The 15,888-nt window shown below is 39.6% G+C and overlaps 1 protein-coding gene and 1 pseudogene across 1 annotated transcript in view; both read right to left on the bottom strand.

The window, feature by feature from the left end:
- Positions 1-583: 583 nt before the first annotated feature.
- SVEP1 (sushi, von Willebrand factor type A, EGF and pentraxin domain containing 1) overlaps positions 584-15,888 on the bottom strand; it is a 355,921-nt gene continuing 340,616 nt past the window's right edge. Inside the window, exons 46-48 of the mRNA XM_069086632.1 lie at positions 15,540-15,635; positions 7,127-7,220; positions 584-4,506 (exon numbers count right to left, since the gene is read on the bottom strand). Of these exons, the coding sequence (XP_068942733.1) occupies positions 4,476-4,506; positions 7,127-7,220; positions 15,540-15,635 (221 nt within the window). The 3' untranslated portion in view covers positions 584-4,475. The remainder of the gene's footprint in view (positions 4,507-7,126; positions 7,221-15,539; positions 15,636-15,888) is intronic.
- LOC138160841 (peroxiredoxin-2 pseudogene) lies at positions 9,307-13,745 on the bottom strand (annotated as a pseudogene).

The raw sequence follows: 15,888 nt of genomic DNA, 5'->3' as shown, positions 1-15,888 counted from the left end.
CTCATCGCACACAGTATAATGGGGAAGTGGCATTTCATGGACCCTCCCACAATGACATAAGGCCATCGCTGAAGGCAGGACTCAATCCCAAACCTTGGATCCACAAGTTCAGAGCTATTTCAACTAACTCTTTAAACCTCAGCAGACTAAGAGAACATGGACATCCATCTACACTGACTTCCAGAGGAACCACCCCTGTCTACACTGACTTCCAGAGGAACCATCCCTGTCTATACTGACTTCCAGAGGAATCATCCCTGCCATTTAGCTCTTCCCAGCTGATGATGGCATTGTACCCTCTCTCCCACAGACTGAAAATGTTAAGAGCTGAACAGAACCTGAAACAGCATCTCATTCAACCCCCTCATGTATCCTTATTGGGAAAGCATGTTCAAAGATGTAATAATAAGAAGAATAGTAATAGCTAGCATTTATATACTACCTACTGTGTGCCAGACACTGTACTAAGAGCTTTAAAATATTATCTTATTTAATCCTCATAACAACCCTTTAAGGTAGGTGTTATTCTTATCTCCATTTTACAGTTGAGGAAACTCAGGTAAACAGTTAAGTGACTTACCCAGGGTCATACATATAGCAAATATGAGAGGAAGAATTTAAACTTGTTTTCCTAACTCCAGGTCTAGTGCTCTGTCCACTCCCATTTCAGCCTTGCTAGAAGTAACTTGCTCCAGTATAAAGATGAGATAAGATCCAGTCACTTGACTCCCATTCCAGTGTTCTACTTCCCATACGCCTGGCTATACACACACACACACACACACACACACACACACACACACACACACTCACACACACACAAAGTCTATTATGGCACAGTTAACTAGTATTAAGGAGTTTTGTATACAATATATTCAAATCACGTTTCCTCCCCCATCTCACCCCCAACATATTCTTCATATAATCTAAATCTAAGTTGGTTAACTTAGAAAATAGATATTATTCCTGTTCACCATTACTAGCATTATTAAAGGGTTTCATTATAGTTTGACATACCAGCTAGGCCTGTGTTTCTACCTTGCTCTGACCTTGTTCACTTTTACTAATACCATTCTGAATAAAGGACCATAGGTTTACAGCTGGAAGGGATTTTAGAGGCCATGAAATTCAACCCCTTTATTTTCACATGAAGAACCGAGGCCTCAGGAGGTTCAGTGAATTGTCCAAGGTCACACAGTTAAGGTTGTAAGCATCTGAGGTAGAATTTGAGCCCAGGTAATTCTAGCAGTGGTCATCATGTCTTACCTTACCTCCTTATCCTAAAACTTAGAAGAATAATGGGATAAGGCAGCGTGTGTGGTACAGAGAAAGCTTCAATGCCTTTAGTCAAAGGACCTAGTTTCAAAATCCTGATTCTCAGCTTTCCTACCTGTGTGACTTTGGTCAAGTAATTAATTAATTATTAGATTATAATCTCTTTGAGGGCAGAGACTGTCTTTTGCCTCTTTTTGTATCCTCAGTACTTAGCACTATGTCTGCAACATAGTATGTGCTTAATAAATGACGATTGATTGACTTAACCCTGTTTGGTCTCAGTTTGCCCAGTTGTAAATGAGGGGGTCAGCCTAGATGGCCTCTGAGGTCCATTCCATCTCTCTATGTATGACTTATCCTGGTTTCAGAGGATTTACAGCTCATGATGCTCCAAACAGAACTCAAAGCAATAGTTCTTGCTCCTAGGATCACATATTTATAGCTGAAAGGGACCTACTTCTATCTGTTGGGGTCAATTCTCTGCTGGAAATGGTAGATATGAATAATGAAGCACTGGCCAGTCCTTAGGATCACAGAATTATAGAATGAACCCTTGGGGTCATCGGGTCCAACACACAAACACACACACACACACATACACACACGAATCTAATTTATAATAGCAGTGGCAGTTGGTCAAGGAGTGGGAAAAGGGGGGAAGTAGGGACAGGGAAAGCAAAAGGTGGTTAAGACAATTTACTGAACCAGTATAAATCCATATTACAAAGCTCTTTCTACCACTCCACCCGTTATCAATAACACAATTTAACATGTATATAATGCTTTCCTCTCAACTGTGTGAGGAAAGTGGTACAAATATCTTTATTCATATTCTGTAGAGAAGAACTGAGGCTCAGAGAGTTTAACCAAAGCACCTGTAGTCAGTGTTCACTGTCTGGGTTGGAGGCCCAAGACTCAATTTCTAAGTCCAGTTCTCTTTCTACTATATTGAACTTATTTATCTGAAATATAGTGGAAAAAGTCATAGATTTAGAGTTGGAAGGGGCTTTAATGGCCATCTAGCCCAACTCTCATTTTACAGAAGAAACAAGACCTCAAGAAGTGACTTACACATAGTCATGCAGCTGACAAATGGTTGAGGTGAGATTTGCACTCAAGGCTTTCTCATTTTGCATTGGCGCTCTGCCATCTGAACCATATTGGCTCTAGGGTTAAAGGACCTGATTTCATATCCTGCTTCTGACACCAATTAGTTGTGTAACCTTGGGTAAGTCACATAATCTCTATTGGACCAGTTTCTTCTCTGTAAAATGAAGGCTTTAGGACCAGATGATGTCCCTTCTAACTTCTACAATTTTATGAGAATTCTCATTGCCCTCACCCTGCTTGGAAAGGTTAGATTGGAATTGGAATGTGCATGATCTATTTATATACATGATATATTTGAGTTCTATTGACTGATTTCTTTCACAAGAGTAAAGCATCAGCTAGTATTTCTTTTCAGGGGTGTTAATTATAGTCAAATGCCTATGGGAACTTATGGGGCAGAAAATTCCTCAACTTTCAGTGAAGCTTTAGTTCTAAACCCAAATTGCACCAATTTTTTTTTCTCCTTTATTTTTACCCCAATTCCACTCAACCTATAGCACTTATTTCCAAGTACTTGGAAATTGCAGGAATTTCTTGACATTCAGGAATAGGCTACTGAATTCTAAATGTCAAAGCTAGGTACTAAGCTTCTGACCATAGTAGAATAGAAAGTTCTGAAGATGGTGAGTCTTGAGAGTCTTCTAGAGAGGGAAAATGGTGGCTTTTTGGGGGGGATGGATAGGAACATTTGTATTTCCCTTCTCACTTCTGAGCCCCTTGACTGCTCTGGAGTAGCTTAGTATTCTGCTTTTCTTTCAATTTTCCCCAGCTCTTTTTGTCTTCTTTTCCATGCATTCCTTTCTCCTCTCCTTATTTATTATAAAATGTGCTCCTGGGCCACTTGCCACTGCCTTTCATTCAGTATCATCCCCAAATGCCAGGGGATTATTGCTTTTTTGTTTGTTTTTGGGGTGGGGGTTGCAGTTAGGGCATTTGAAGGGTAATTATTTCAGCAGTTACAGGTGTGAGATTGGAACTGGAGTGATAGAAAGAGGCTCCTTTAAGAACTGTGCCCTTAGAAAGGCAGCCTAGCATAGCGTATAGATAGCTGGCCTTGGAGCCAGGAAGATCTGGGCAGATCATTGAACCTCTCAGTGCCCTAGAGAATCCCATGACTCTTAGGTTTCAGAGAAGATGCCCATGTATCTGATTGGTAGGGGACATTCCCCACCAGGAGCTCCCTACACTGAAGAAATCACAGTTCTGGTAAAAAGGAAACAAAAACCAACCAAACAAAAACCAGACAAAACCAATGCCCTCTGTAGCTCTTTATTTCCTAGGGGTTTCTTTCTATTATGAATCCTGCCTACTCTTTCTGTGTCTCCTGTCTGGTTTTAAAAAAAAGTAGCTGGGCTTCTTTTATTTCCATGGCAACCGGCTATTCCTGCTATCTATTGCATCTCATATGGGGGAAGGGGGAGGGGGAGGAGTCAGTCTAATCACTAAATATCTAGCCAAGTTAAGATGAAAAATTTATTGTTATAAACATTTCCAAGAAAATGATGCCACATTACATAGGTGGGATGAACCAGATTCTCCTCCTTCATTTATTCATACTCATGAAATATGGTGGCTAAGAACTTAAACTGTGCTAGAGAATTGTGGGATAGCTTACATGTCATTAATATAACTATCTTGCTACGGCCTGGCTTCTAGGTTATGCTACAGCATAATACAGGTTTGAGAAGTCCATGGAATGGCAAGCCTGCATTACACTGCTTGGCAGTGAAACTTATATTTGAGAAACATATTTAAAGGAATCAAAAAATTGTGACCAAAATGTATAAATGAAGTTTCCCTAATAGATGGCAGAATATGTACATTGTGTGTGGGTGTAGCAGCATATATTTAATATACATTTTTTGCATATGAAAATACAGGCAGATTTTTAATGGAAAACTCAAGGAAAAAAATATATCACAAAATTAAAATAGAAACAAAAATGACAACAAAAATAACAAAATAACTTTCCAAAAAAAAAAAAAACCAGCACCATGTTGGATTTTTAATGTCCATGTTCCAGAATCCCCAGGGACTGGCTAGGAGAGATGATCTTGTCTTTTTGAGAAAGCCGCTTTGCTGTGGGATAGTTAGAAGGGATGAAACCCGGCTTTTCTTTTCCTGTAGAGAAAAAACAAATCCATCTGAGTGAATTGCAGTCTACACGCAGAGGGTAGACATGCTAAGTGGAATTTACATGCTGAGTGGAATTTAACCAAGGGTGAGGGCAGTTTTAGGGCAATGGATTCCTAAACCCTTTAGAATTTCATTTATAGATTTGCATTTATTGATAGTGTTTCTTAAATACTTAGTCTGTTAAGAATTTTGTGGGATACAGAGAAATCTAAGAAGACATAATTCCTTTTTTTTAAATCATTTAAAGTCTTGCAGATGAGGTCAGATTTATAGAAAGGTGAAGTAAATGGTGGCTTAATCACTGTGAGGTGTGCTTCAGGTAGTGGGCCTGGGGACTGTATATAGACTTAGGACACAACAAGGTTATGTGCTTTGTTGTTGCTGTTGTTAAACATTTACCTGTGACATTTTAATCTGGTGCAGGCAGCTAGGGACAGTGCTAGACACCTCCAATTTAGGGAGGGGCTAGGAATGCTAGGACTGGCCTGTTATTGATGTTAGAAATTAGGCCATTATTGAGTTATTCATTGTGACAGGCAGGAATATCACACAGCCACTGAGCTGGAAGAGATTTTAGAGACAACTTAGAGGATCAAATGAGATAATGCACATGGTGCTTTGTAAACCTTCAAGTGCTATCTAAATGCTATTAGTATTACTATCAGAGGGGTGGCCAGGTGGCTCAGTGAGTAAGAGGACAGGCTCCAGTGTTGGGATGACCTGGGGATCAAATCCGGGCTCGGATACTTAGCACCACACCCAGAAATAACTGGCCATGTAACCTTGAGCAAGTTACTTAACCCCGATTGCTTTAAAAAAAAAAAAAAGTATTACTATCAGTACTATTATCTATTCCAAACTTCTGCCCTCCCCTTTTCCCCTTTTCATTCCCTACCTCCATTTTATACACAAAGATCCTGAGGCTTAAAGAGGTGATTTATCTGCTCAAGTTAAAGCATAGCTTGATAGCTGAATGAAAACTAGAACCCTGGGTTCCAGATTCCAGAGCAAATGACAAATGACCTTCCTATTGTGCTACATACTGAAATGTAAGGGCTTGTAGATGTATAGGACTTGAAGTCTCTGAAAAAGCAACCCCTGTAGTGCTATTGTTCTAACAGTCTCTAATAAATGGAGTCACTAATACTTTAGTATGGATTCATCTGATCAGATCACTTCCCTGGGACGACAGAGAAACACTTCCCTGGGACAAGAATTAAAATTACAATACAACTCTATTACAAAATGACTTCTTATTGCATAGAGTTAGATGTTTTGCTGTTTACATCTTGTCTCCTGGGTCATAACTACATACAGTGAAAGCCTAAAATGACATGGATGCAACAGATATGGGACTTTGATCTTCACCAGTGAGGAAAGGCTTTGGGACCCAGTTTATATCTTTACTGTTTGTCCCACTCCTTAAAGTCTGAAATAAAAAGAAGGCTTTATTATTTCACCAAACTGAACTAACTGTGAATGTGAATTTCCCTATTAACAGGAACAGTAGGAAAATAGAGACACTCCTCTGGGGTGGAAACTAGCTTCTTCCCTTTCCTTCCCTAAATGCCTTTTCTTTCTTCCCCTCCCCCTTCATACTCTCTTCTTTTTATGGTTTCTACTCTCCTGTGTGACCATGGGTAAGTCACAATCTCTGAGCCTCATTTTTTTCCTCTCTGTAAAATGGGGACAATTCTTTGCCCATCCTACCCACCACCACCTTGCTTTTAAAGAAAACATTTTATAATCTGTCAAGCACTATAAAAACCTGAACTACTCCTTTTTCTTGTCTTCACACTTAAAAACAAAGTTTTGAAATAACCCTACAATGGAGAACTTTCATGTTAAATGATGATAACCTTTTTCTGAAAAAAAATGTTATTGGGAAAACATGACAGATTTTTATGGTTCTTTCCCAAACACTCTCCTTCAAAAGAACTGAGGAAAAAAAACAGCCAGAGCCAGAGAACTTCAAGATATCATCATAGTTTTTCCTGCCGATACAAAAATTGAACTTATTTCACAGGGGAAGCTAGTCCCAGATTCTTCCTCTACCTGCTTCGCTTGATACCTTATTCCCTTTATGATTCCCTTTCTAGTCAATTTCCATCTTTTCCTTTTCCAGTTCTCTAATGTGAGGTGTGCACCTAATTACTTCTTATAGAATATTCTCCAGCAATCTGAATTTTCCCCTGTATTGCAGTGACAATATTACTAAAATAGGGTATAATAATTAACCCTAACCAAGGAAAGCCTCTCTTTTCCAGACTGCTACTTACTTCCCTGCCCTTTCTCTTCTGTTATTCCCTTATTTTTAATTCTTTTGGTATTTGTATAGTCATCTTCTCTGACTCTGATTCTCTTCAAACAGTTCCTCTTAATTTCTCATGAGTAACTTTCATATCTAGATTGACCCCTCTAGGTATGATTTTTTTTTCCATTCCAAGCTATTGTTTTTGGATTAAGGATGCTGAACGTATACTACTGAAGTTGTGACTTCTGGATTTTCCACTGGGTCATGTGTGGAACAACTTAGTTGAAAAATGTCTTTGATTCATCATTATCCTTGACTAAATATCCTTGACTAAATTTATGGTTGACTTACCTTGAGCAATCATGTCCAGTCCAAGTAGAGAGACAATGGCATCGATTTGGTCTTATGCATTTCCCACCATTTAAGCAGGGAGACTGACAAACAGCTACATTTAAAAACATACATATATATTTAATGCATGAATATTTTTTTCACAATTCACTTTATTTAGTATTTTATTTTCCCCCAATTACATGTAAAAATTTTTTTGACATTCATTTAAAAATTTTGAGTTCCAAATTCTCTTTCCCTCCCTGCTTCTCTTCTGCCCTTCATTGAGAAGACAGTCAGTTTGATATATGTTATAGATGTATAGTCATGCAAAACATATTTCCATATTAGTCATGTTGCAAAAGAAAAACATAGCAAAAAACCACCAAGAAAAATAAAGTAAAAAATATGCTTTAAGTTGCATTTAGACTCCATCAGTTCTTTCTCTGGGAATGGATATGATTTTTCATCATATGCCCTTCAAAGTTGTCTTGGATTGTTGCATGCTGAGAATAGCTAAGACATTCACAATTGATCTTACAATGCTGCTGTTACTCTGTACAATGTTCTCCTGGTTCTACTCATTTCACTTTGCTTCAGGTGAATCTTTCTAGGTTTTTCTGGGAGTATTCTGTTCATCATTTCTTTTTTTTTTTTTTTTGCCTTTTGGAGGGCAACTGGGGTTAAGTAACTTGCCCAAGGTTACACGGCTAGTATTTTTGTGTGGGTATTAAGTGTCTCAGGCCGGAACCGAACTCGGGTCCTCCCGACTCCAGGGCTGATGCTTTACTCACTGCGCCACCTAGCCGCCCCTTCTGCTCATCATTTCTTATAGCACATAGTATTCAATCACAATCATATACCACATCTTATTTAGCCACCACTGAGGGGATTGAGGCATCCCCTCAATTTCCAATTCTTTGCCACCAGAAAAAAAGGTGTTATGAATATTTTTGTACATAGAGGTCCTTTTCCTTTTTGTTTCTTATCTCTTTTGAGATACAGACCTAGTAGTGGTATTGCTGGGTCAAAGGGCAATGCATAAGTATTTTGAAGACTTCATCATTCAATTGAACAGTCCCATGCAAACATACCCTAAATCCTCTAAGTACCACATCTAATGGCCTTTTGAAGCATTTGATACCGCTCATTGCTTTCTGTCTTCTGGATGCTTTTTCTGCTCCGTGTTTTTGTGACACTGTTCTTTCCTGGTCCTCCCTCTACTTGTCCAATCTGTCCATAGTCTCCTCTGTTGAAGCTTCTAAGTACGTTAACCACAGGTATCCCTTCAAGGCTCTCCTGGGCCTTCCTCTCTATACTGGGGTTCTTCACCTTGTGTGTTGTAATAGGAATGGGAATTTGAAGATCTTCCCTCCCCCTTAATAGACTTAGGGGGAAGTTTGAAGACCTTCCCTGCTTTGAAAGTAAATTCTGCCCCCTAATAGGCTGAATGTGGTCACATAAAGCCTGTGGTGGGAGGAGTTTCCTGAAGGGAAGCAGAGCCCACAGGAAGCTGGTCAGAGCTAGCTAGATGATGGGAGAGAAAGAACACTCAGGCAAGGAGATAGAGAGGTCTGCGAGTAGATATTGATCTCGTATGGGTTTGTGGGAAGGCTGAAGGATGCTGTGGCTCTCAGCGTTATTATGGCTTCTGAATATCTTTGGTACTATGATGGAATTGGCTTACTGCTTTTGGGATTGGGTTTTTTGGTGTCCAAATAAGTGCTTCAGTTCTAACCTCTATCTGGAGAGTTTGGTATATTTTGTGATCAAATGTCATGTGATACTTATAGTCATGGTCTTTATCGTGATCATGGGTGCTGTAAATATTGTATTGGCACTACGTGTGTGTGTGTGTGTGTGTGTGTGTGTGTGTGTGTGTGTATGTATGAGAGAGACATGGGCCCCTTTGGCTGTCTGCTGAGGCCTGTGAATTCCTTCTCACAGTAATGTTTTTAGATGCAACAAATAAAATACCTAGGATTAAAATTGAAGCAAATAATACTCAAATACATTTAACAGATTTTGAAAAGCCCATGGATGCCATGTTAAGAACCCCTGCTCTGTACTTTCACATGATGATATCAGCTGTCAGAGGTTCAATTCATTCATCTCTAGGCATCTGATTCCCAGATCTATCTATCTATCTATCTATCTATCTATCTATCTATCTATCTATCTATCTAATCTATCTAATCTATCTATCTATCTTTCTATCTGTCTGTCTATCTAGCCCAGCCCTGATCTCTCCTGAGCTCTAGCCCCACATCAACAATTGTCTTTTGGGTATTTTTTTTTTTTTGGAGAGGGGAAGGCAGGGCAATTGGGGTTAAGTGGCTTGCCTAAGGTCACACAGCTAGCAAGTGTGTCAAGTGTCTGAGGCTGGATTTGAACTCAGGTCCTCCTGACTCCAGGGCCAGTGTTCTATTCACTGTGCCACCTAGCTGCCCCATCTTTTGGGTATTTTCAACTGGATGTTTGGTAGGCATCTCAAATTCAAATATCCCAAACAGAACTTATCATCTTTTTCATCAACCCCTCTTAACTCTTCATCTTCCTTTTTACCTTCTAGTTAGCTCTAAGTTAGTTATGTCCACAACTTCTATGTCATTCTTGTTCTTTACTTTTACTCACACCACATACCCAATGTGTTGCCAAATCTTGTCACTATTACTTTTACATCTCTTGTATATGTGCCCCTTCTCTCCACTCACATTTGTAGCTACCACTCATATCACTTTTCTTATGGACTATTGTATTAGCTTCTTTTTAGAGCTCCTTGATTCAAGCCTTTCTTCACGTTAATCCTTTTACTTTAATCCATTTGGCAGCCAAAATGATTTTCCTAAAGCAAAGGTCTGACCATGTCATTTACCTACTCCATAAATGCCAGACCACTTTGCCAAGTTTGTTCTTTTTTTTTTTTTAATTTTCCCGTAGGTTTATTAGACATAGGCCCCTTCCTCCTCTCCTAAACCTGCCCCCTTCCCACTCCCCCCCTCCCCCCGGGGGGAGAAAGAGATTAAGAGGAGATTTTGGGAAAGGGCCACTACCCAAGCGGGTCAGAAGCCTCCTTCATCATATGGAGGTTTGCCACGGGAGGAAAGAAAGCAGCAACATCGTTCGCCTACTTATTCTTTGAGAAATACTCTTAGCTGTCTTCCACATAGGGCCTGATAGTGTCTCCTCCAGGCTTCCAGCCTGCCACACATACCTCTCCGTGCTTAACTGTGTATTGGAATGCTTGTACTAGTCACAAAGCTTCATCCACTGAGCGCCCTACAGGCAGGTCATTGACAGTGATTTGCCTGACAAGGCCCTTAGCATCAATGATAAAGAGACCCCTGTAGGCAATGCCTTCATCCTCCTTCAGCACCCCATAATCTCGAGCCAGGTTTCTGGTTACATCTGCCAGCAGGGGGATATTCAAAGGACCCAGGCCACCCTCTTTTCTAGGGGTGTTGATACAGGCCAGGTGAGTGAACTGGGAATCCACAGACACACGGAGGACTTCGCAGCCCCGCTGATGGAAATCAGAGACCCAATCCCTGAAGGCGATGATAAGGTGAAGTCCAGTGGATAGAAAAATAGGACCAGGTATTTCCCTTTATAGTCTGACAACTTCACCTCCTTGAGAGCCCCATCGACCATGGCAGTGGTATGGAAGTCAGGGGCTGGTTTTCCAATGTGAGCATTTCCAGAGGACCTGACTGCAAGGAGGGCAGGCTCCAAGCCTACAAAGACAGGCAGTGCGGGCTCCCAGACCGAAACAGTAGAAGTCAGGAAACCAAAAGTATGATCCCCAAGTTTGTTCTTTATAATAACTCTGAGATAGGAAGTAAAGTTGCAATTGACAATTTTACAAATAAGAAAACTGATCCCCTAAGAGATGAATTGACTTTTCCATGATAATACTATGACATGGTAGATCCAAGTCTTGAACTGTATTCTGTTTTATGACTTTAAGTTCAGTGCTTGCAGACTAAAAATAGGATGGAAAAACAGAGATTTCTAAATTTGAGAAAAATTTGCCCCTGGCAAGATATGGGTAGGAGTTTATTCCTCAAAGATGTCAAAGCTCAGAATAATGGTAGTAGATAAGCAGTGCATGTTTGTAACTTATTAAAAGGGAAATTACCAACAGAGAAGGTTTTAAGACAACAAATGAAAGAATGAATAAATGGATAACTTGGGACTAACTTTGTTGAGATGTTATGAAAATAACAGCTATTGTGGGGAGGAACATGATTTAATAGCCACTTAAAAAAACCATGAGTGTAGGAAAGCTGGACATGTTCTATTCATTGACCACGCTTCTAAGTCATGTGTTGTTAGGGACCTAATGTTAGCCTAGGGGGTGGAGGATCACTAAGGCATCATTGGTTACACCTCCACTCTCAATCTCTCAATTGTCTGCTCTGCTTCTCTATGAATCCTTCAAACATGACATTTTAGAAAGGAAGCAGTATACCATGTTTATAGTCAAGAGGCCTTAGACTGGTAAAAACCACTTCTTGGTCCCCACCTGCCATCACTCACTGATTGAGAACGTGCTGCTAGTCTAAGTAAGACATCTGCATAAGTTAGGATCATGAGCTGAAAGGGACTTTAGAGGCCATTCAGTTCAACTCGATTTTACAGATAAGGAAACTGAGGCCCAGAAAAATGAAGTGATTTACTCAAGGTCACATGAATAGCAGTAAGTAGCAGAGCAGAACTGAGATGCAAGCCTGGGTCCTCTCATTCCAAATCCAGAGTCCTTTCTGCTAAACCTTGCTCCTGCTATGTGGTAGGCAACTGCAGGTTAGTATAAAAATCATCACCATGAAGAATCAGAGCTTTGAAAGACAGCTTTTTCTTTGTTTAAAAAAAAATCACTCAAACTCGTCTGCTTATTTTTCACAATAAGACTGGAGAAGTGGCCATCCTCTCTGCTGTCACCTACTGCATATGATGCTCACAGGACTGCAGGGTAGGTGGTTTAAGAGGAGGGAGGCAGAGACTGAGTGGGAAAAACCCAACAACCCATTCATCAGAGCTTCAGCTCACATAGAAAATGCAACCTGAAAAAAGGCTGAGGAAGACAGATATTAAAAGATCTCCAGAGAGAGACCTTTTGTCCCTTTGTGGAGAGAGACACAGATGCAGTTCTAAATGAGAGCCAATTTGTTGGGAGAATGGAGGGCTTTCTGCCAAGTCTGGTTATGCTTTCATTTCACAATACAGGGCACGGAGTATAGAGCAGTATCTCTCAAAAGCCACATTCATTGTGAATATCTCACACTGAATTGTAGAAATTTTCCAAGTCATGGAACAAAAATTGAGATTTTTAAAACTCTCTTACAAGGTCTTTTGAAAATTTATTCTCCAATAAATACTAGCATCGAGTTCTTACTGTATCCTTTGTACTTTGTTGAATGCTGTGGGAGATATAGAAGTCCATGACATATTTCCTGACCTTAAAGAGATTCCAGTGCAGTTGGGAATTAATCAATCAAGAAGCATTTACTAAACACTTATTATGTGCCAGGATGGACACAAAGCCAAAGAATGAAACAAATTCTACTCTCAAGGACTTTACATTCTAATCGAGATGACAAAATTAACACTTTATTTTGTGAGATTCATATTTTTTTTGGGGGGGGGGAAGGTGCAGTGCCCAGTGATACTGATCACAATTCCTCCCGGGCTTTCTCATCCTGTGTGGTCTTTTGTTAGCTAGCTTGCACTTATATAATACTCTGAGGTTCACAAAATGCGAGTTAACTAATGAGTTAACAATATGCAAACTCATTAGATCTTCAAAACACTGTTTGAGGTAGGTGCTATTATCATCCCTGTTTTATAGATGTGGAAACTGAGGCAGAAAGAAGTTAAGTAATTTGCCCCAGATCACACAGTTTAGTAAATGTCTGAGATAGAATTCAAACTCAGTTTTTCCTGATCCCATACTTTATTCATTGTGTTACCCATCTGCCTCATTCACACTTTCTCCTAAATTGTTTATAGGAGATTTGTCCAGTGTGCTAGAAGCCTTTTTTAGCCTTTTAGTATTACTATGGTACCAATGTAGCACTTGCAGTTGTCTATTGCTGTTGTTCATTCATCAATACGTGACCCATTGGTATGCTTGGCAATGTTGTTAGCACTGCTTTGTATGTGCAGATTATTGTTAGTATGCTACAGCCAATTTATATTGAGTTATTGGTAAGTTCAATTCTTCTGTGCTCTAAGTGCACCATAATACTTTGTCATGTACTACCACTGGGAGAATATTGGTGTTAAAGAAGTGGGCTTTTGCAATATTGACAAATTTGAGTCTGTTAAAAGGCTTGGCTTCAAATATTTAATACAGAGCTTTCCAATAGTCTTGTTGTTGAATCTTTTTTCAGTTGTGTCCAAATCTTTGTGATCTCATTTGGAGTTTCTTGGCAAAGATACTGGAGTAGTTTGCCATTTCCTTCTCCAGCTCATTTTATAGATGAGAAACTGGGGCAAATAGGTTTAAATGACTTTCTCAGGATCACACAGCTACTAAGTGTCCGAAGTCAGATTTGAACTCAGGAAGGTGACTTCATGACTCCAGGTCCTGTACTCTATCCACCTGTACCATACACTTTCTATTATCTTACCGTACCATTTCATGTGAAACAATTAGAGAACAATAATTTGCTAAACTATACAGTACTAACTAAAAGTACAATAGGAATTGGGACAAGGGAGAGATCATTTTGGGCTGTAGCAATTGTAAAAGACTTCAAAAAGGAAGAGACAAGTTGGATTCTGATTGGGAAGGATTTGGACAGTTAGAGGAAAGAAAGCCTAGGAGGGGGGGCACAATATGAACAAAGACACGGAAACAGGATTGAATCTGGCAGGTAGAGAACAATGAGGACACCAGTTGGCCTCACTGGAGTAAAAAGTACATTTTGTGGGAGTAGTAAGGTAATGGAGAACCAGATTGTGGAAAGCCAAGCAGAGGAGCTTGGTTTTGACATGAAAGACAGTAGAGACCAATTAGAGGTTCTTCGCTGCACTGATGAAAATACTATTTTAGGAAGATTAGTCTGATGACCCTAAGAAGAATTGGTTGGAGGCGGCTTCATTAAATCATGCATGAGGTGACAAAGATTTGCCCTATAGTAGCGGTATTTCAAATGGAGAGGAAGGGCTAAATCCAAAAGACATTATACAGGAAACTTGGCCATCCTCCTGTCAGGGATGGAGGAGATGCAAAAGTCAAAGGTCACTTCAAGGTTACTCACTTAAAAGGATTTGTGGTAACAAGTGGAAAAAATAGACTCTTTTGGAAAGGGAGTTGTTTTGGGGTGAAGGATGATGAGTTCGGTTTTAGATACAAATGTGGGTAAGTAAATAGTTTGTCTAAATCTAAATAATGTGCAAATTGCTGAGAAATGATCACCTGGGGTTTTTTTGGGGAGGGGCACGTCTTACCTCACTCAATAAATAAAACACATGTAAAATTTCATTTGCTGAGTATTTGGTAAGCCAAAAAATCTGGAAAATCCTCTTCTTTCTTTCATTTTTTTTAATATAAAGAGGTCTTTTTGACCTTTAGCGTACATAGAAACTTATAAAACCAATGAATCTATGGCAGTTGACTGCTTCCTATTTCCTTCTTCCTAGGTTTGGAAGATGATATCTCTTTGTTGGGTTTATCTTCAGTGGAAAGTTAGAAGTTATTGCCTTTCTAAATGATTTGTCACAACTGTTTTTATACCAATTAAAACAAATCCATTCTTGTTCTTCTAAGTAATGTTTTTACATATGTTCAGTGAAACAGAATTACTTCTATTTACACAGTTTGGGTACCCTGTGGCCTCAAGGCCACATGCAGCCTGCTAGATGCTCAGATGCAACCCTTTGAATCCAAACTTCACAACAAAAGTTTGGATTCAGTCAAAGGGAGATACTTGAGGACCTAGAAGGCCACATGTGGCCTTGAGGCAACAGGTTCCCCACCTCTGGTAGGTCATTTAAAATCAGATATCCTTCTTTTTTTGGAAATTCCTCTAGTTCTTTGGGTCAGTTCTAAGACTAGATCAAAGTAAGGGATCATAGATAAATAGAAAGAGCTGGAATTATTCACTTCTAGTTGATTAGAATCTGTCCCACATACCACCACTAGACACTAAACTTTATGAAGGTAGAGAAGGTGGCTTTTTGATCTCCATATCTCGCCTAGCACTTACATAACAGCATCCTGCTCTGTAACAAGGAAGCATGTAAAAAAAGTTTCTTGAATGAGGCTGAATTCCTGCTAATCGCTAGTACCTCTCAATTACATCTACATATATAAGTCTAAGTATTGTTAATCTGTGTATGTTCAGCCTCCAAAGGGAAGAACTAAGGAACTCAAAATACTGCAGATTTAATTCTTTCCAACTTTCTTAAGCTGCCAAAGGATGCCTACCTGTATGACAGCGGGAGCCCGTCCACCCAGCTGAGCATTCACACTGATATGGTGCCACACAGCGGCCGCCATTCAGACAGGGAAGAATACATATTGCTGGAAAAGGTAGAAAAAGACAAGATTAAAAAAACCACACTCACAAAGATGAACAAATGATGATTATTTCTAAGAGGAGTAAATCAGATTATACTCTAATAGAAAACCACAGTAGTGCATTCTCCTTATTATTAAAAGTTATCATGTTTAAGAAACCCTATCATCAAAACCAATCTGGAACCAGGACATGGGGTAAGTGACTCCATCATTGAATGGAGTGTCCTGCTCTATTTCTTGAGTATTGTCATAAGAA

The sequence above is a fragment of the Petaurus breviceps genome, unplaced genomic scaffold (genome assembly GCF_028583685.1).
Source record: "Petaurus breviceps papuanus isolate PSGF00001 unplaced genomic scaffold, PetGlider_PUasm1.0 118, whole genome shotgun sequence".
Classification (NCBI taxonomy): domain Eukaryota; kingdom Metazoa; phylum Chordata; class Mammalia; order Diprotodontia; family Petauridae; genus Petaurus; species Petaurus breviceps.
The sequence above is the reverse complement of the archived record's forward strand: the minus strand, read 5'-3'. Positions and strand labels throughout refer to the sequence as shown.